The sequence below is a fragment of the Apaloderma vittatum genome, unplaced genomic scaffold (genome assembly GCF_000703405.1).
Source record: "Apaloderma vittatum isolate BGI_N311 unplaced genomic scaffold, ASM70340v1 scaffold5197, whole genome shotgun sequence".
In the NCBI taxonomy this organism is placed as follows: Eukaryota; Metazoa; Chordata; class Aves; order Trogoniformes; family Trogonidae; genus Apaloderma; species Apaloderma vittatum.
In genome coordinates, this window is record NW_009725568.1 from 7706 (window position 1) to 27896 (window position 20191).

The 20191-nt window shown below is 40.8% G+C and overlaps 1 protein-coding gene across 1 annotated transcript in view; it reads left to right on the forward strand.

Moving 5' to 3' along the window:
* Window positions 1-885: 885 nt before the first annotated feature.
* Window positions 886-20191, forward strand: part of RSU1 (Ras suppressor protein 1) — a gene marked incomplete at its 5' end in the record, with an annotated part of 35710 nt that continues 16404 nt past the window's right edge. Inside the window, 2 exons of the mRNA XM_009872939.1 lie at window positions 886-936; window positions 15324-15444. Of these exons, the coding sequence (XP_009871241.1) occupies window positions 886-936; window positions 15324-15444 (172 nt within the window). The remainder of the gene's footprint in view (window positions 937-15323; window positions 15445-20191) is intronic.

Genomic DNA, 20191 nt, shown 5'->3' on the forward strand with positions numbered 1-20191 from the left:
TTTCCAGAGCTGTTTTGAAGTGGCTACACTGAAAATAAGGAAAAGGTGTAGGGGAGGAAAAAATCTCTTATTTTTTTCTAGTTTGAAGTACAACAAACTTTGTACAGGAAGGGGGAAGATGCATTAGAGCTACTTCAAGATGCAAGTTTCTCCTCTGACTTTTTAGTATATTTTTCTGATCAGATACTGTTATCAGTTGTGGGCTCTGGAGCTTCTAGGGTAAGTGTGGAGGGTGGAGGTAGGCAAGAAGGAATGTAAAGGACAAAAAAGCATAGGGGGAGTGCCAGAATGTGCAGCTGCCCTGTGCCCCACACTCTTTTGTTCAGTAAGATGAAATCTGAATGGCTTTGATCAATCAGATTATTCAATTAATTTGAGTCAATATTCTGTGTTGACACCTGGCAGATTACCACGTGACAGCGATGCTAATCTGCTGTGGGGCTTCATGGAGGCAAGGTTGTGACCGCAACTATTGGTGCTTAGGACTTAAATCTGGCAGTGACCTGATAATGGATTGGAACACTTGGAAATGTAATTGCTCGTGTAGCATGTATTTTATAGGGATAAATGTTGGAATACCTATCAGTTTTACCTTGGGAAGGATTCAAAGGGTGGAAATGAGAAAGGTGTTATGTGGCCAGAACCAGACATCTGCTGGGAGGCACTGGTACTTACTGCTTAAGTCGTGTTCGATGCAGTAACAGACATGTGAGAAAAGGGGCAGAGGAGTGGCTGGATATGTCCTGAAGTCTTCAGCTTGTTTATTGTGGTGGTGCATATGAATCTGGAGTTACTGGAGCGCAAAGAATAACTTTTCTCTTTTTTCAGCTGCAAGCTCTCAGTTGCCATGTCCATAAACTAACTTCTTTCTCTCTTCATTTGCAGTTACGCTGTCTCATATCACACAGCTGGTTCTGAGTCACAACAAGCTTACAAGTAAGTACACTCATGGTTTTAGACTTAATTAGAGGCAGTTGAGCAGTATTGAGAAGCTGACACTGCTAGTTTAATTTTTAATTTTTTTAATAGCATGCAACATCACTGTTAAGAGTGCTTCTTGGTAAAGTACTTTATTTTAAATAAAGGTATTCAAGATATGACTTAGCAGTCATGTTCAATGTGTCTTTCCAACTTCAACACAGATCTGCCACATATGGGAAGATCTGTAATTCTCAGCCTTGTTACGGGTTTAGTCAAAAATTCATTCCCTACCATGACTCTAATATCCTTATATTTAGGTGAGGACTTTTTGATTTTTTTTTTTTTTGCTGTAATGTTTCTGATACACTTTGCATTTTAGTAGATTGACAATTAATTTGGCTGAAGCAAGTGAAAATAAATTACAGCTCAACTGCTCTGCATCTATTATTATATGTGAGAAAAGCCAGCTAAATGTGAGCTTCAGGGATGAAAGTCAAGCAGTCTACTTCTGCCAAAAAAACCACTTTTGAGTATAAGTTGTGTCTTGTTTATACTGCACACACCACCTTCAGGTATTATCACCCTGTGGATCCTTCTTTCCATAGTAAAGAAGCCCTTAAGTGAGATGTTGGTGAACAGCATGTCAGGAGAGCAACATAAATGAGATACTTAACTTAGTGGAGGCAGATACCAGACTGACTTTTTGCAAGGCAATAAAAAAAATACTCTTTTTGTAGGAGAAAGCTTCAGGCTTACCCATCAGTGCATTGTGCAAATGATCCTCCTTCTTGGTTCTTGAAATAGAAGCAGTGAGTTTTGCCTGTTCCCTGTTAATGTGCGTCTTCTGAAGAGGAGCGTTTGTTTTGTTGGTTCCGCTTGTCCTTGTCTACTCTCTGCATGTGCCAGGGGATTTCTGTCTCAGCCAGTCCTTCCCTTTTTGGAGTGGAATTTTTTAAGAGTGCATGAAACGGGGAGGGGGATGGAACCACCAAAGGGGATGCCTGTTGAAGAGGTGCCTGGGTCCATGCTTTGGCATGTACCAGGTTATATCCAAGGAGAGCTTTACAAGTTGAGAGGAGTTTAAAAGAAAACAGCAAAAAACCACCACCACAGAAACAAACCATGCAAAAAACCTCCCAACAGGCAAACCAGCCCCCCCTCAAAGTAGAACTTATGTTAGCAGACTGCAAGTATATCTGTTCTCTCAGCCAGGGGATTCTGTCAGCATTTTTAATTGCTATGTTTGGGTTTCTTTTATGGGAAGGTAAAACTGCTGCTACTCCTGAGAAGTAACTTATAAAGTCTGAAACCTACTATTCTTTCACTAACTGATGTAGACATTTAAATAGACAGCACATATTTTTAAAAGGCTAAATTTCAAGTTCGTGTTCTCATATTTGACACTGTTGACCTAATCTTTTAAGCTATATAATTAATTTTCTTAGCAGATTGTTCTTAAAATGACTAGGAAGCTGGTGGCAGTGACACTTGACATGCTACACTAAGGTCATATTAGCATCTTCTGCTAGTTTTCTGCCATTTAAATGAGTGTTCTGCTTGCTTTTTTTCCAGCTGTTTAGAGTAAATATGTCTATCTGGAAGAATAAATACAAGTGAAAATGGGATGTACTTGTTTTTATGTAACCATACTTAGTAATTTTTGCCAGCAAACTCTATTAAAAGTAAAGTTTCGTTAACAAGTATGAGGGCCACACTATTAAATCCATCATACTGCTTCAAATATTTTTGTGGCGTGTTTTTTGTTAGTATTCAGAGGAGAGCCACAAAGATGATCCAAGGGCTGGTGCACCTCACCATGAGGACAGGCTGTGGGAGCTGGGATTGTTCAGTCTTGAAAAGAGAAGACTTCAGGGGGACTAATAGCTGCCTTCCAATACGTGAAGGGAACCTACAGGACAGCTGGGGAGGGACTTTTTACAAGAGTGTCCACTGATAGGACAAGGGGAAATGGGTTTAAGTTGAAGGAGAATAGATTTAGACTGGATCTTAGGAAGAAATTCTTCAGTACGAGGGTGGCAAGACTTTGGAATAAAGTGCCCAGAGATGTTGTGGCTGCCCCCTCCCTGGAGGTGTTCAAGGCCAGGTTGGACAGAGCCTTGAGTAGCCTGATCTAGCTGAGAGGCGTCCCTGCCCATGACAGGGAGGTTGGACTAGATGATCTCTAAGGTCCCTTCCAGCCTAGGCCATTCTATGATTCTGTAATTTTTAATATGCCATTCATACTGCTGGTGCATACTGTGCATTTACATGCCTAAATCATTCATTATAAGAAGTACTCTAATCCACATTGATTTTTCTGGAGAATATTACACTGGGTTTTTTCAGTTGTCTTTGCTGTGTTAATGGAGGAGTCTTGGACTGGCTGCTTCTGCTCTGGGTAATTTTGGAAACAGTTGAATCTCTCCTTTGCTGCTTCATGAGAACTTTTTGTGCTTCAAAATCGGAAGCAAAACTCTAGGGGAAGCTATATAGCTGTGATCCTGCAGTCTTATTGAACCAGCTGCTGTGTGACAAACCTGGGATGATTCCACTTTTGGGTCTCCTGTGACAATCCAGTTAAAAGCAGAGGGAGGAAGTGAGTATTTGTGTGTTTTCCTACCTCAGTGGAGACATATGGGCCGGTGTCTCCATGTATTGTACTGTGAAGTTTTTGTTCCATCATTTAGTGATTTAAACCCTTCTATCCAGTATACTGCTGAGAAGCATAATTGAAGACAGTCATGCTTATGTTATTAGCCTGTGTAGGTTACCTGATTCTGACACAGGTGTCTTTTAAACCCATGAGTTAGCATCCAAATAAATGGAAGTCCTTACATGTTCCTCAAACTTAGGGAAATGAGTGTCTGAATGATAAAAATCTGGTCTTCAGTGTGGTGGATTAATTTGGGTGGATGTGACGAAGGTCTCTTTGTGTCACTTGATGGTAGCCAATGGGATCCAGTAGACCTGACTATGGGTAGAGAGTGAGGGTAGCTGTGCTGCAGGGGGATGGTGGGAGTTGCAGCTGCAGGACATATTTCTGTAGAAATCATGCTTGATTGGTTTAGTCTGTCACAAATATTGTTTCCACATCTTTTGTGCAAGAGTACTAATTCTTATGGATATCTGTTCTACTGTTTTGTGCACTTCTGATTAGGACTGCTTCACCTAAGTTTAAGGGGAATTGTAACTTGCCTTGAAGTTGGCAGCAATCTTGGCCATTTGCTCTTTGATGTCTCTGTGCGGGGTGAGAGTGAACTTAGGGTGCTGGTGTAGATGTGCCTGTTTTGTAACTGACTTGTGCCACTTCGCTATGGATGTGCCAGTTGTGTGTTACGCTGTGCTTGGTTTTCAGCAGTTTGGACTGTCATGAGACTTCTGAACTTTCTTGTTAAGGAATTTGTCTTGGAAGTTATTGAAATCAAACTTGGTCCTACATTGTTCAGATCTCTTCAGCTGGGGTTTGTGGTTTTGTAATGATTCTGGGGTCAGGCTGGGAACTGCAAAATGCTGGATGTCTGGGGAGCCCAGGTCAGGGAGAGGGAAGGTGTGTTGCCAAGCACAGTGTCTGGAGGGCTTAACTTTTTCTTATAAATTGGTTGCACTAGAACACCTCATGTCTACTTGTGACTGGAAGAAAGTACCTTTGCAGGCTCAGACTGAAGTCAGCAGGGTAGATTAGGCTTTGCCTCTTGGTATCCTTATGCCACTAGATTTCTAAGTGAGCAATAATTGGAGTGGAATTAGCAATAGAGAAACTCTCATTTTTAAAGGAAACTAAGCATATATATTGTGGCTTGTGCTTTACCTTTTCTTTTTACTTCCAGAGCAGCTTTCATGAACTGTTTTGCCATTAGGCATGAAGAGGTACTGAAGCTTCTAGATTTCAGATAGCTAGGCTAACTCAAGGTATTATCCAGCTACTTAAAGCTTATATAAAATTTTCACATCCTTGTATAGTCACACTTCATCTGCACACCAAGTAAGGACATTTTGACAATTAAAATCCCTGTACTACATCATGAGTAGTAAGTGTGCTTGAAGAGCTCTCAGAAACTGAGGTTAACTGTAGTCCAACCCAGGAGTGCACAGAGGGAGTGCAGAGTGACTGGAAAGCAGTCTGGGATGTCAAAGGCTTCCTCAGTCTTGACAACAGTGCTGGTCATCAGTGTGTGTGCAACTATTACACTGCCAACTTGACATGTCTTTTATTTTCACTTAATTTTGGGGTATGCTGTAAGTTTTTTATTACTTGTACCTACTGTAACAGTTGCTTGACTTACCTACCTGAGATGATTAATTGATGTTGTAATCGTTTGGAGATTACAATATTCAGACATTCTAGCTCTTGGTTCAGTATCTTGTCCTGCCTGGAGTTGATGAGCCTTTCTGCTGTCAGTGGAAACACCCGTATTATGTGATTTGTCCGTTAGAGGTCACTGTTTAAATATCTTTGGCAGTATCTTTCGTGGGAAGAAGCTGGTGCTTGTGGTGGCAGCCTGGTGTGAGGGGGTCAACAGCAGCTTAGTTTTTGCTGTTCTACTCAGTCTCTGTTTTAACATCGGGTGATCCTGTGCTTGCCAACTTCACTATATTCTTGTGCTGCCTTTAAGCAATTCTCAAAAGTTGTCTGCTATTCATAGCTTATTGATTATTTTTCTATCCTTTTATTCATACGCTATGATTCCTTGCCTACTATTATCAAATGTCTGAATGATGAGAAATCAAGAACAACTTTTTTTTCCCCCTCAAACCTCACCTGTATTATCTGATGTCATGTCCTTCTCTTCGTTTCCTCTGAGCTGCTGTCCTATACTGTCCTCTGCTCTTTCCACTGCTGCTTCTTTGATTCTTGAGTGTAATTGTTTCCTAATCTTTAGCCTTTTCCTTTTTGTGAGGTACTCCATTAGTGGTGGGATTTTTTTTTTGTTGTTTGGGTTTTTTTGCCTACTGGTGCCCATTTCCACACCTGGATTTTGTTTGAATTCACTTTCTGATCCTGTCAGAATAGCTGTGTCTCATTGATCCTGTTGTTTTGACAGCCGTGTGGTCACACTTTACCATCTGCGTGCATTTACCGCCTTCTAGCAGAGCAGTTCAAGACTTTACTGCTTTTCTTTTTTTTTCCTCCTACTCACACAGCTTGTTACTCCTTTGCTCTACCACCTCCTTCTGAATTGTCTTGCACTTTGTGCATGACCAGCACAGAAGCTTGTTCCTGTGTTGCTGTTAACCCTCTTGACTGTGTCCTTGATCTTATTTAACTTCCTGCAAAAATCCCTTGGTGTAATTTTTATATTATCCTTTATAAGTCACCTTTCTGGCTGTAGTGCCTAGCTAGACGTACTGGAGATGGTCCAAAGGCGGTTAACGACACTGCATCTGTCCGTCCTGAATTCCTTCCCAGTCTAGCTGCTTTGTCTTCTCCAGGCTGCTGAAATGTGTTATGGTGGCTCCCACTGGTATTGTCTGACACTTTGCATTTTGCCTGGTATCAGGTTATTTATATAGCAAACTGGCTGACTTCTGGAGGGAATTAGATGCTTGTATAATCTTTGCTCTTTGTTGCTTCTTGTATTTTTTTTAATCTGCTTTGCTTCTGCCTTTGCTTCCTTCTGGTAAGTCATTCCACACTGTTGTACTGACAGAAAAAATTATGAAGGAGCTTTGTGCCGTAATGGTATAAAGAGTGCACATGGAAACTACCCCAATTTATTCATAAATTAAATTGTCAAAGTTTGTGCCACATGGCAACAAAGTGAGTTTTGCATTGTAACTAAGCATATACTAAATACAGCACTAGATAGAAATCACTTATCTTTAACATAGTCCTTCAGAAGCTGGTGTTCTCTTATTAAAAGGCATCTGCAAACATATTGACTCGCTTTTTTCTAAGTCTCAAGGTCTTCTGGCATGTTTTAGTGCAAATTTCTTTTGTCTTCACTTATCTCCCAGTGGCTTAAAATAGCTTTTTTTTTTTTTTTTTTTGTGGAGGAAGCCCTATATAAATGACATTTCTGCAGGTTGTAATGTAAAATTATTGGAAATCCTCTTGCTGGATATAGACTGTTTTGAAGTTGGCATTTTCAAAGCTAGCAAATGTTGCACAAGAGCACTTGCTTCATTAAAGAGCTTAATTTTGTATCTTAAAGAATTGACTGTCTTAACAAGCCAGAGGGAATTTTTTTGTTGCTAACATTGAAGGACAGAGGTGAGAAGGTAGATTTGGTCTAGACTGAGGGGAAACTGGGTTTAGGTTTTTATACCTGATTTCGTACTATATTTTCTATATTCCTCTTGTTCTTCTAGTAATCAGATGTATTTTATTCAATGTGGATAACAACACATTTCCCTTCAGACCACTCATCCATCTGAACTCTTACTCTTTCCATTAGTGCCCTGTTTCAAAAATAATGTAGAGGGAAGTAACCCTTAGGGAGGAATAATTTCCTGATATTTATCTGAGGATGAGCAATTTATGGTGATGTGGTTTCTTTCATCTAGGAGGAATATCTGCTGTACCTGGAAATGAAATGTATAGTCAGCTGAAGCCCAGGATCAGCTAAAATAGGTCTAGGGAGGACTCCACTATACGGACTCAGAGAGCGGGCTTTAAGCGCTAGGTGTAGGGAGCCCAAGCTAGGAGGGAGTTTAATTCATTCCCAGCTCTGAGGGCTGAAATAAGACTATAATTTTTTTTTTACTGCAGCCTCTTCCTCTGTGTGTGTGTACAGGACAGGCTAGTGTCTCTGACAGACAGCATCAGATAGTGTCTGTGGTGCTGAATGGGGGGGAAGAGTCAGTTGATCCAAGTAGCAGTGGAAAATAGCCCTATGGGGTGGTATAAACAGTGTAAACTACTAATACTGTCCCATAAAACTGAGACTGGGGATTATTTGTTAGGTACAGTGAAAGCAGGGTTTTGTAACCAAGCACTGCCAAGACCTGGAAGGGGTGACTTATAGTGTCTGTTCAAGACCTGGTGTTCAGGGCATCTTTGGTTAGTCCCTCTTGTAAACTGCAGGAAGTATGTTAAGTGGGCTGAAGAAAGGAGAATATTGAGGGGAGAGGAAGGTGAACACGCTGAGCTTTGGCTGGTTTGATTTAACTAAAGCTGACTACTGTGCAGTTGTGTGAAGCTCTGAAAAGATCATTCTTAAACTGCTTAAACACCTGAAGGAGACTCACTGAGATTTAGCGAGACCATTTGTGATTGTGTTTGGTGAAAGCCTACTAATAAATCTCAATTTAATGCTATCAGCCAAAGTTCTTTAGTCCTTCAGAAGTTACTTTTATTGCTATTAAAATACCAACACATATAGATGATCTGACCTGTAACAAGGCAATGTAGCTTATTGTTCAACTTTTTTCATAGTGTACCACGTTTGTGGTTTTTTTCCTCTCCTGACATAAAATAAGATAGCAAAGCATCTTGGCTGAACTGTGCACTCCTCACAAAGCAGTTATTGAAGCTGAAGATGCTCTGGTCTGCTACAGTACTTGCATGTCACGCTGATCCAGAAAGCTTGTCGAATACTCAGTTTTCTTCAAAATTATTTGTGGAAGTAAGGGGGCACGTTTGTGTCCAGATTTTTATACCTATCCTCACTTGAACAGTGCTATTCCTTACTGCTGTAAAAAAAGCTAGCAAATGTCAGAGATTTTTGTGAGCTATTTTGGTGTGATTTCAGTTCTCTGCTATTAGGAGATTTATTTTCAGCCTGGTAATCCCTTCCTAACTTCCGCCCCTGGTTTCTAGTATTTATTTCTCCAAACTCTGAAGTGCATGTAAAAGCTTTCTTCTCAGAGGAGAACAGATTTGTCCTTTGTCTTCACTAGATGTCACTTGATTCCCAGTTTCTTCACAGCCTTTCTTGTGCTCACAGCACTTCTCCTTAGATTCTAAATTAAAACCATTTATTGGTAAATGGCTTTGTTAGCACAGTAGCACATCAGTGAGCTATAGTATAGTTTAAAGACATTTGTAAGAACATTTTCATAACTGCAGTGCTTCTGTGGATAGTTGCAGAAAAGAACTCTGTGCTGATTTCTGGAAAGAGCTGAAGATTAAGGAGACAAGTTTGTTTTTAATGTTTTCAGTGTGAGGAAGGTTAGTATCCATCCTTGGAAGGGGGTGGAGGGAGGGCAAAAGGGGGAAACAAGAGCTACATAGTGTGTAAATTAAGTACCGTATGTTTCACTTGGGATCAGGATTCTCTCCAGTTAACTGCCAAGTATGATATCAGCATGCCCATGAATATTTAAAACTGAAAGTGTGTTTTCCCTCTGCTAATTCCTCTTTCATTTTGGTGAAGCTGATTGCTTCTCCCTCAGTATAGCAGAACCCTTGTCAAGTTAATCTAAACATGACTTCAGCTCTATGAGTACAGTTATATTGGATGTACAGAATGCATTATATGTTTAGTATTCTAAGTTTTTCCTCCCCCACGAAATGTGAGTAACGTTTCACATCTTTATGACCTTTAGTCTAAGGGATCCTTAGTCATGAAAAGTTCCTGCTGACGCTAACTGGATTAGCAAGAGTCTTCAGCACTGGTTTTATTATATTATGTAGCCCCCAGGTTTTACTTTAGGCTTAAGAAGTAGGTGCTTGTTCTTGGCAAGAAAACCTTACCTGGGATCTACAGTGGGCTCCCAGCACTCTCAAAGGTCTGTACCGAGTTCTCTTTAATGTGTCTGACTCTTAACCAGCTTTTAAGTGGAGCAGTTTAATGAGAAACTGGCATAGTCTTATAAATCTGTTCTCTGACAAGCAGTGCTATTTTAATAGCTCTTCTGGATAAATATTCCCTTAGAACCTGTAAAGGTTTGGAGTACTACTGAACATCATGTTCCTAGGTACTGTGAAATTACTTCACTAGGTAAAGAAACGTTCTGAAAAAACAGGGATTCTGCAGCTTAAAGTTTCTAAAGATGTGAATGCTGAAGAAACTAATAGTATTCTAAATAATTAAAATTCTTACTTCACTTGATGTCTGATTCAAAGCCTATTGAATTCAAGAGCAAGTTTTTTGTAGCCTTTGAATCATACTTACTGAGGAGGTCATAAGCTTACTCACGCAGAGTTTTATGAATATGCAGGTATTACAGATACTGTTTTCCAAGCAGCAGTGGGACAATATTTATTTTGAGCATTCAGTGTTGAGATATTAATAAACTGAAATGTTTACCTCAATTTACATACCATGTGTTCCTCTTGTGGAGGCTTATGCTTTTACTACGTCATTTCTCTTGTCTAGTTGGGTAGTTTATTGGCTCGCCATGTTTTTTGTCTGAGCTTTGTCATCTAAATTGGTTTATATTTTAAATCGTAAAGGAAATTTTGGTATAGTCCTCTTTTATTAAGAGGGTCTTGAGAAACATTTGACTTAATATCAGTCCCTACTAAATACAGAAAAAAAACAAACAACTAGATTTCATCTTTTAGATCAAAACCAAATGAAGACTTAATCTTGCAAATACCTGAGTTTGTTTGCTTTTAAAGTTGTTTTCCAGTGCTGCACGGAAGCTTTAAGGGAAATAATTCTGGAGATAATCTGCAGAAATAGAGACTTTCTGAAGCCTGTGCATTTTCAACTGTATGAAGGGCCTTGGCACCGCATGAGGAATTGTATTGAAAGCTAGACGAATGACTAAAGAGTGGCAGAGTGGAACTGGAGGAGGTAAAATGCACCATCTTTTCTCCTCTTCCATTTTCTGCGTTCTTTCTCATTTGTCAGAGGTTGGGTCTATAAAAGGAGCAGGATCTCGATGTCAGTTCTAGGTTAGTGGTATGAGAACTGCTTGTCTCCCTGCTTTCTGAGACAGGGTTGCATCGGAGACACTTAACGCCAAGCTGCTTTAACTGAGTTTAAATGTTCTGAGCATGTTGCTCTACATGATAGCCGTCTCGGATAAAAGGTCTGTCTAACCCCTCATCTGTTCAACAGAGGGCAGCATCAGACCTCTAGTAAAGAAAAATGTGTAGCGTTGTCCTCTGGCTCTTGAGGTGAAGAGAGAACCAAGGTCAAGATCCAGGGTACTTGGGTGTAGAGCTACATAAGCATCGGATTGTGCATTTAATCCTTCTTATGTATGTAAGTTTTGGAAATCACGTCAGAACTTTTGAACAGCTGCACCTTATGTAGGAATAAGACTTAATAATTTGCTTTGGGTGAAAGGCTACTCTGAGACTGGAATTTAGTGCCTAAAGAATTGCCACTAACTTCAGGGCAAATGAAGAGCATATTTGTTTTTAAGTGCTTTGAAGTATAACAAGTTGCCAATCTTTATTTCAGGGAGCATGAACAAAGTCTTCTTATTTGTTGGTGTGCAGCCTTTAGACCCTCTCTTTCACTCTCAGCCACGCTCTTGCGATCAAAGTGAAGTCAATAGCTGACATAGCAAATCACTGGATGGAATTTCCAGTATTGAACAAGGGGAAGGAGGTTGTGCCTGGTCTGGTGAAGCAGGACTTGATATGAATGGGGCTTAATGATGTGACTGAAGCTTCACAGGAGAATGCAAAGGCATTGGGCTGCCAAATTTTACTAGCATTTGCTGAGGAGGAGTTTAGTTGTTAATGACACTGGGCAGCAGATGGTCTTAGAAGAGTTGTTAAGACACTGTGGTTTGTACTGTAAATATGTGGGTGAATGGAACCAGGATGCTGACAGTTCACTCTCACAGCTCATCCTGAGAAGGTGACTCGAGTGGAATCTGATATTGCCAGAACATGAATTTCCTGGTATTTGCCAGTCTGCTATGTATCTGGGAAGAATTTTGCAACATAACAGTGGGATGGTACTTGAGACGCACTTGGCTGTGTTTAGGTCAGAACCAAGAACATCTTATGCCCAATCAGCCTGGCTTCACTGCTGGTTTTTAGACCTGAAGGTACTGAACCTCTGCAGTTTTGCTACAAGAAACTACAGGAGTTAATTCCAGTCTTCTGTTTTCCTTTGATTCCAAGAGAGCATTCATACTACAAATGTATTTGAATTGTTGATCCACAAAATCATCATAGAATCACAGAATGACCTAGGCTGGAAGGGACCTTAGAGAACATTTTAATCCAGTCTCCCTGTCGCCAGGGACGCCACCTCTCGACTAGATCAGGCAACACATGGGGACCGAACGGGAATCGAACCCTCAACCTTGGCATTGTTCGTGCCACGCTCAACTCACTGAGCTAACCTGTTACAGGAAGAAGTTCTCTCTCTCTTACCACAAATCTGGTCTTGACCTACTCTTCTTTTTTCTCACAAAATAACTTCCAGCCCGTCCATCCAAACCAAAAAATACGATTGTGGATTGGCTTTTTATTTTGGTTTAATGGGGTGTGGCACAAAGTATTTAATCCAAGTCCTTTGCTTAATTTTGTCTCGTCTCTTCTTTTCCTCATCTTAGTTTGCTTACTCATGCAGCTTTTAGTATGACTTGAAGAAAATAACAATATAAACTATCCTAAGTGTGATTCATACCATGAAATACACTGTGAGAATTACACAGATATATTAGAAACTTAGTGGACAGCATGCAGGGACACAGCTCCTGTTGTTCAGCAACAGGACCCTTACTTGTGCCTGTGCCCTGACAAAAGAACACCAAATTAAAAACCTCTGATAAATAAGCCAACAAAAGTTTAGTTGTTGCCATGTGTTTGCAAGTGGGATGAGTGGGAAGAATTTGAGACTCTTCAAGTGTGTGATTACCCATTGAAACTAGGGTTCTCTTTGATGCTGTGATCTTCAGTGCGATTATAATCTTCGTGGACAAATCTCTAGAAGCCATTTTCTTCCAGTCTTGATGTCATCTTTTCCTGACCAGTTTCATGGATTTGGGTGGTTTTTTATTATTATTGTTTTAGGTGGGTTGTTTTTTTCATGGCATTTGGGGTTTTTTTTTTTTGCCTACTTTGTTTAAAATTGACTGTCACCTTCTTTCTTGAAATGATTCTTCCTCTGCACAGTGTCCTAGATGAAGTCATAAGTGAGAGATGAGTTTAAGAATTCATTTATTATCAAGGAGGGGAAACAAGCTGGTTTGGACAGGTATTTGAAAGGACACATCCACTAAATCAGTGCCCCTACTTCAAGATAGCTCAGTAACTGGGTCCAGCTTTTTGCTTTGGTGTCCCTTACTGTTTGGCCTCTGTCAGGCTGCTTGGAGAGTATTTGTCCCCGTCTTGTGGTCTGTTCACAGACGCAGAGCTGCTTTGCTGCTGCTCCATAATGCAAGAGGTCTTTAGGGAACTGAATCCACTGTCAACAGGACTCGCTAAATGTCAGTGAATCAGTGTTAACCAACACTGATTCAACAAAAATGTGTATAATGTATTGTTGAGTTCTTTGCATGAGGTAGCACTAACAAATTGTCTCTGTAGTCTTTTGACATTTTCTATAGTCTGGCCTCGCAGGAAGATCAAAAAAGTTCTGGGGGCTTCTTGTCTTTGTAATGACAGTATTGTCCTTTTTGTAAGATGTATTTTTTTTTTTAGTTGGGTTTGAGAACTTTCAGCTTTGTCGATAATAACTTCTTAATTTCTTGATCATCTCATGATGGTTTTCAGCCTGAATAATTGAAATAGAGAGCTGATATGTAGGCAGCCAAGCTGACTGTAGATTTGGTAAGTTTGTCCTCCTGAATGTCAGGCTCTTGTTTCAGTATTCCCACAACATTCCCTCTGCATTATATTTAGCATACCTTGTGATGTTAAGTTGCACCATTTTTTTTCTGGGAGAGTGTAATCTCTTATACTGTCCAAAGGCCAAAACCTTCAGAACAATTTTTTACTAAATGCATTAACAGTACAACTTTGGGAGAGTTGCATTTGGTCTCAGCATTGTTTGGGCTTTGACTAAACTAAAATCTGTGTTTGCTGGTACTTCTGATCCCTGGTCTTGCAGAAATATAGTATCTCTTTGAGAGGAGCGGAAATGTTGTTTGCCAGTCCATTGCCTCTCATCAAAGGCAAATTATAAAGTCTAATTTCTAAAAGGGAAACATTTTAATGCTAGTAATTACTGTTCTGGTGAAATACTGAGGCTGGAAAAAGCTGAATTATGTCAAATAAAATCCTCAGTTAACTCCTATTAGGGAATAGTTTCAAACAGTAGTATTATGTTACGCTTTACTTTCTGAAGGCGCATAATTCTTGCCATCACTGAGTGACAGATACGCATGGACCAGTTGGAAAATACCACAAAGGGAGGACTTTTAAATGTTCGCATTTGCCTTAATGACTTTATAAAAAAAGATCTGCTAAAAATCTCCTGCAATGAATATGACCCTCAACAGTAATATTTATGCTGTGTGATTGAAGTGTTTGTCCTGTTATTGTTCACAATGTAATTAGGCTTATAATCTAGTAAATATGACATACTATCATGTTCCACTTTGTAAATGTTATTGACTCCATTTTAAGACTGAGATTGCCTTGTGCCAACAAATAAAAGAAAATCATGGCCTCATAAAACCTTCCAATTATTTAGATGTGCACTCTGTGGGTTTCTGTTGGAGTCAAATTTGAGACTGAACCAAGGTGAATACTGAGCACAGGTGCAAGCTCCAGGGCAGGTGACTTTCCAGCCTCTTTTTTTTTTTGTAGACTTCAGCTGTCTGCTTTATCTCATTAAGTTTAAGGGGGAAAAGAGGTACATCTGCATAGATTTTAAACCTCATCTGCACAGGCATATTCATATTGTGCTTCTGTCTTATTTTTTCGTGTTTCTAGATAATGACCAGTATCGATTTGCTGGTAATCCAATGTAGCCAGGTATGTGTATTGATCAGTTAGTTATTCACTCATGGGAGATAACTGAAAATGGGCTTGGCTGAACAGTGTGCGTTTTAGGGCTGAACTTAATATTTTGTAAACTTCATTGTATCTTAAATGGGCAAGAACTTGAACAGTAGATTATTTAAGTGGTAAGTAGAATGAGCCATCACTAAAAATGATTTTTTTGTTTATTTTGTGCTTGCTGTTAAAGACCGTTAATAAAACTGCTGTTTTGTATCATACTTTCTTTCAACTCAAAGCAATGAAACAATCCAAGTCTCTGACGCTCTGCTATTTTGAGACTTGTGTGTGCTACATGATCTCAGAGGATGGGCACTGTTCCTCTTTGTTAGTCCATGAGAGCATTTGTTGTCATTGTCTCTCTCTCTCTCTGCAGTGGTATTTGTTAGTCAAAATATGTTACAGTACTGGCAGTAATTCTCTGAAGAATACAAAGCAAGAGCAGATTCCAGATAGGAGGCTTTTTTGATACAAACTTTGATTTTATTGCAGTAGCTATTAGATGCTGTTTCTACATCAGCCGCTGTACAAACAGAGCAGAAGATGGGTCTGATGGAGCTCACTCTAATTGCAGTTTCTCACTGTGAAAACTCTCCCACAGCTGTGCCAGCAAACATCGCAGACCTGAGAAACATAGAAGTGCTCAACTTTTTCAACAACCAGATTGAGGAGCTGCCCACGCAGATTAGCAGCCTTCAGAAGCTCAAACACCTGAATCTTGGGTGCGTATCTTAATGCAAAAGTTTGCTGTAATAGAGGTACTGTCAAAGGCTGTTACAACTGAACCTAGGACATATTATTTTTTGATATTAAAGTTTCTTTTTGAAAGTGTTTGAGATGATATCTTGGCAATTGTGGCTTCAGAATGTTTAGTTCATATACTGGATAATCGGATACTTTAAAAGTGATCAAAGACTTATTCTGGGTATACTGATATCTAATACTGAAGTCAAACACTGAATTTTACATTCCTAGCAGATGGTTGCTATGTAAAAGCCAGGCTATATTTCCTGTTCTACCCTGGAAAAAAAAAGGAACCCAAATGCTAATTTTTCCATGGTAATTTAGGACTTCAATTCCAAAGTACCAAATTTGGGATTAAAGAAACTTTAATTTCTATTAAACCTGTTAAAGAAGCATCAAATCTTTAAATGTCATGTGCATTTAATTCAAAGAGCTGGTATTGACTGAATTTGAGCCAGAGGCATTCCTGTCAAGTGTTCAGATACTATATTCCAGTAGAGTTGGTGACACCTTATAGTAACTACAGTTGCAGAAGGCCTTCTTGAATTATTAAGAAAATAAATGTGAAGCACAGAACCTTCTTAAGAGTATACTTAGGAAAGCACTGGTAGGAGTAAGCTTTAGCTTTGTAGGCTTCCCATAAAAGAAATGTTTATATTTTATAAATTCAAACTTGTGAACACCTTAAATTGAGGATTTTTTTTTTTTGCTGTTTTTAAGCACCAAATGATTTTGGCTTATATCCTGCCTTAGATACTTTTGTAAAGTGCTGTTAATTGCCTTATATCTTGAACTGTTGGAATGCAAATAAATGTTTTCATGATGATCTGTCTCCTGCAGTATTTATTTGGTCACTTCAGATCCCTAGCACACCTTAATATCTGTTTGAACCTGGAATTGCTTTTCTGAGCAAAAAATAATTCATGATCAGGATTCTCTGTATTTTAGGGATGAAATCCATGTTTTGGGAGTGGCATATAGAAATGTTGCAGTGTATTGAGGGAGGAAGAATTTGGATTCTTTTCACTTATTAAAGCAGCGACAAGTGAACGTCGAATATAGGAAGTTCCACCTCAACATGACGAGAAATGTTTTCACTGTGAGGGTAACAGAGCCCTGGCACAGGCTGCCCAGAGAGGGTGTGGAGTCTCCTTCTCTGGAGACTTTCAAAACCCGCCTGGACGCGTTCCTGTGTGGCTGCCCTCGGGCATCCTGCTCTCGCAGGGGGGTTTGGACTAGGTGGTCTCTAGAGGTCCCTTCCAACTCCTCACATTCAATGATTCTGTGTGTTACTATGGTTCAAATATTGGTCTTGAGTAATGGAGAAAAATGTAGTGCAGAAGTCCACTTGGGATTAAGACCAGCAGACATTTAGTTCTGGAAGTGCAGTTGCCACCTTTATGTGCCATATGGCCCAGCATCTTGTAGACTGAATGCTCTTCCTTTTTAATCCCCTCTTTACTTATAGTATTCCAGGCACAGGATTTACAGCCCAGCCTTAGCTCTGAGTCAAAATGGGTTCTGCTTCAGAGGTCCTTGGAGTCAGTGGAAACTGTTCTGCCCTAGTAGTTCGCCGGGGGGCAGCTCAGAATCCCTCCTGTCTTCTGCAGTGCGTGTGTGTACACACAGGGCGTGAACACAGCTCTCTGGGGGAAAAGGGAGCTTGAATGAGGGCATAGGTTGTTTTGGGGAGAATTTTGGTGCAGAAGGATCAAGGGCTGGGAGTGGAGAGAGAGAGAGAGGGTGCCCTGTGGCACTAAAAATTTTTTTAAACAGCAAAATAAAATTTAGAAGGCAGATGTGGCACAGCTTCTGTGCCACAAGCTCAGTGTTTGAACTTCTGCAGGGCCAAATAGTGCTGGGTAAGAATTTTCAGCTGGTTCTTTTTCCATGCCAAAGGATAGATACTATTCTGGCTGTAGGCAGAATGCTTTTTCTTGCCCTGTTCCTTGCTTACAGAAGGGAAGGCTGTCAGGACAACTTACTCTTTTTACTAGTGAAAAAGGGCCTGCTTTCTTTAGTCCTGTTTGATATCAAGAACAGTGTTAAAAGCAGTGACAAGTCTGCATTAGCAGTGGTGGAGAATGCCTTTCTATATTTTAATGGTTGCTACTACTAAAATAGTAATACTAGGTGCATGTCCCTGGTAGGACTTCTTATGGAGGATGAGGAAGAAGATGATTTCATTTAGAGCTTTGCTACAGAGAGCTGGTCTCTAAAGGTTCTTGTCCTGGGGTGCTGGTTTATGCAAAGGTGGAAGAGAAGTGAGATTAGTGTCTGAAAGTCTGTAAAAGTAACATGTATGTGCTTCTGCCTTTGCTCACCTGGATATAGTCATTGTGCTTAGGCTGGAGGTGTAGCGGCTCTGGTATTCGGTGTCCAGAGAATGTTTAGAAGATGGGCTTATTAGCTGTCCTTGTCGTGGTTTGACCTTGGCTGGCAGTCAGGTGCCAACACACCTGCTCTCTCACCCCCTGTTCTCCACTAGACAGGGGGAGAAAATATTTCAAAGGGCTCAAGATTTGAGATAAGGACAGGGGGATCATGTTCATTTAGCATCCCGGGCAAAACAGACTCGATTTTTGGGAAATCAGTTGAATTTACTGAAAGAGCAAATCAGAGAAGAGTAGTGAGGAATGAAAAAAGAACCCGATCTTAAAAGCAAAACACCTTCCCTCCATCCCTCTCTTCTTCCTGGGCTCAACATCAATCCCGGTTTCTCAACCTCCTCACCCCAAGCGGCGCAGGGAGACGGGGAAGGTTTACGGTCAGTTCATCTGACATTAGTTCCACTGCTTCTTCTTCACTCCGGAGGAGGACTCTTCACTCTTCCCCAGGGTCATTGTGGGGTCCCTCTCACGGGAGACAAGCTTCACACTCTCTTCTCTGGCGTGAGTCGTCCCACGAAAGGCAATTCATCACAAACTGCCCAACGTGAGACACCTCATGAGGGGCAACCCCACCCCTCGTGAGCCTGAGGTGCAGTCCTTCCAGGGAAACTGCTCCAGCGTGAGTCCCCTGCAGCGTCACACCCCTCAGGCATCCACCTGCTCTGGAGTGGGGTCCTCCACGGGCTGCAGGTGGACATCTACACCCCATCACCTCCATGGGCTGCGGGGGGACAGCCTGCTTCACCACGGGCTTCACCGCAGCCCAGGGCACTCTCCTCCAGAACCTGGAGCACGTCCTCCCCCCCTCTTCTTCACTGACCTTGGTGTCTTCACATATTCTCACTCCTCTCTCTCTCTGCCAGTTATTGTGTGGCATAGTTCTTTTTTCCCTGTTTCTTAAATATGTTTTCACAGAGGTGTTCCTATCCTACCATTACGGATAGGCTCAGCCTTGGCCAGTGGCGGGTCCCTCTTTGGAGCTGGCTGGCATTGGCTCTGTCAGACTCAGGGAGCTTCTAGCAGCTTCTTGCAGAAGCCACCCTACAACTCCCCACCACCACCAAAATCCGGCCAGGCCAACCCAATACAGTCCTGCAGAGGGATTTAATAGTATTTATCACATAATATAGCACAGTGTTTGCACACTGTGCAAGAGAGAAGGCCACGGAGATTAGAGCCAAAAGTCTTTATTATTTTGGAGTACTCAGCTTTGCCAATACTTTGACTTGAATTTTCCCAGTTTTTAGTGTTACACCAAGCTTCCTACGTTCATGTTACATCTCCTCTTGACTTCAGTTGTGGCTGTTGCTATTTATTGCTTTTGCATCACAAGGAAAGTCAAATTCAGAATGTCTTTGGAGATCACGTGAAAAGTCATGATTGTTTCCAATCATCACAAAAGAATAAAATCAATTTCTTTGAAATAGCTACCTGTACATGCTCTTCCTAAAGATGCCTGTTTTCTCTGTGTCACTTTCAAACCCAGGTGACAAGTGAAGCAAGATCCATACGAACAGGCTATGTTTGGGGTACATGCAATAGCAACACTATGAATGATACCGTTCGTATGACAAGCAGCCAGAGCTCCAGCTCATGCACAGACAGTAAGATTGTATGAATGTAGTTCCAGCTCCTTGGCTTTCTGCATTGTTGCAGCAGCTCTAATGATTATCTGGATCACCTTGTTCAAGGCCTTTGAGGTCAGAGAAGAGTTACTCTTTTCTGTAGCTTATGTGCTTCAGGTTGTCAGAGAAACTTTTTCCTTCGGTTAGCTTTCCTCAGGTTCTTCTGGCTGTTGCTGTTGGGAATTGCGATCCTAAAGTCTCTAAGAGTGGCTGAACGAGCTATGTTTAGACTAAGCTTCATCAATCAGAGTACTGACATTTTATTTACTTCGTGCTCTGTGTGCGTCAATAGTTATCTAGTGACACAGATTTGCTGTTCTTAAGAAGGGGTTTAAGCAGCAATTATCATTGAACTTCAAAACTGTGCAGTTGAGATATTCCTCTTCCTATTTGGTACCACGGTGAAGATCTCTGTGATAGGGCGGGATGGCAGATGCTCAAGATGATGTGCAAAAGGGTAGTTTGTAGTTCATCTGGAAGACAGGTCATCTGCCAAGGACTCTCTTTCTCCATGGCACACTGTTGAAGCTGAGCACTGTGGCATCTCCCTCTTGTGCTTTCAGGTGTGGTTGTTGATTGACATAATGGACGGAATCCTTTGCAAACGCTTAAGTTTTCTGCATATTTATGGGATTGAGAGATTAAAAAAAGATCTGAGTTGCAAAAGGCTTGCTCAGTATCTTGTAGCGTGAACCCCTTTTCAAAACAAA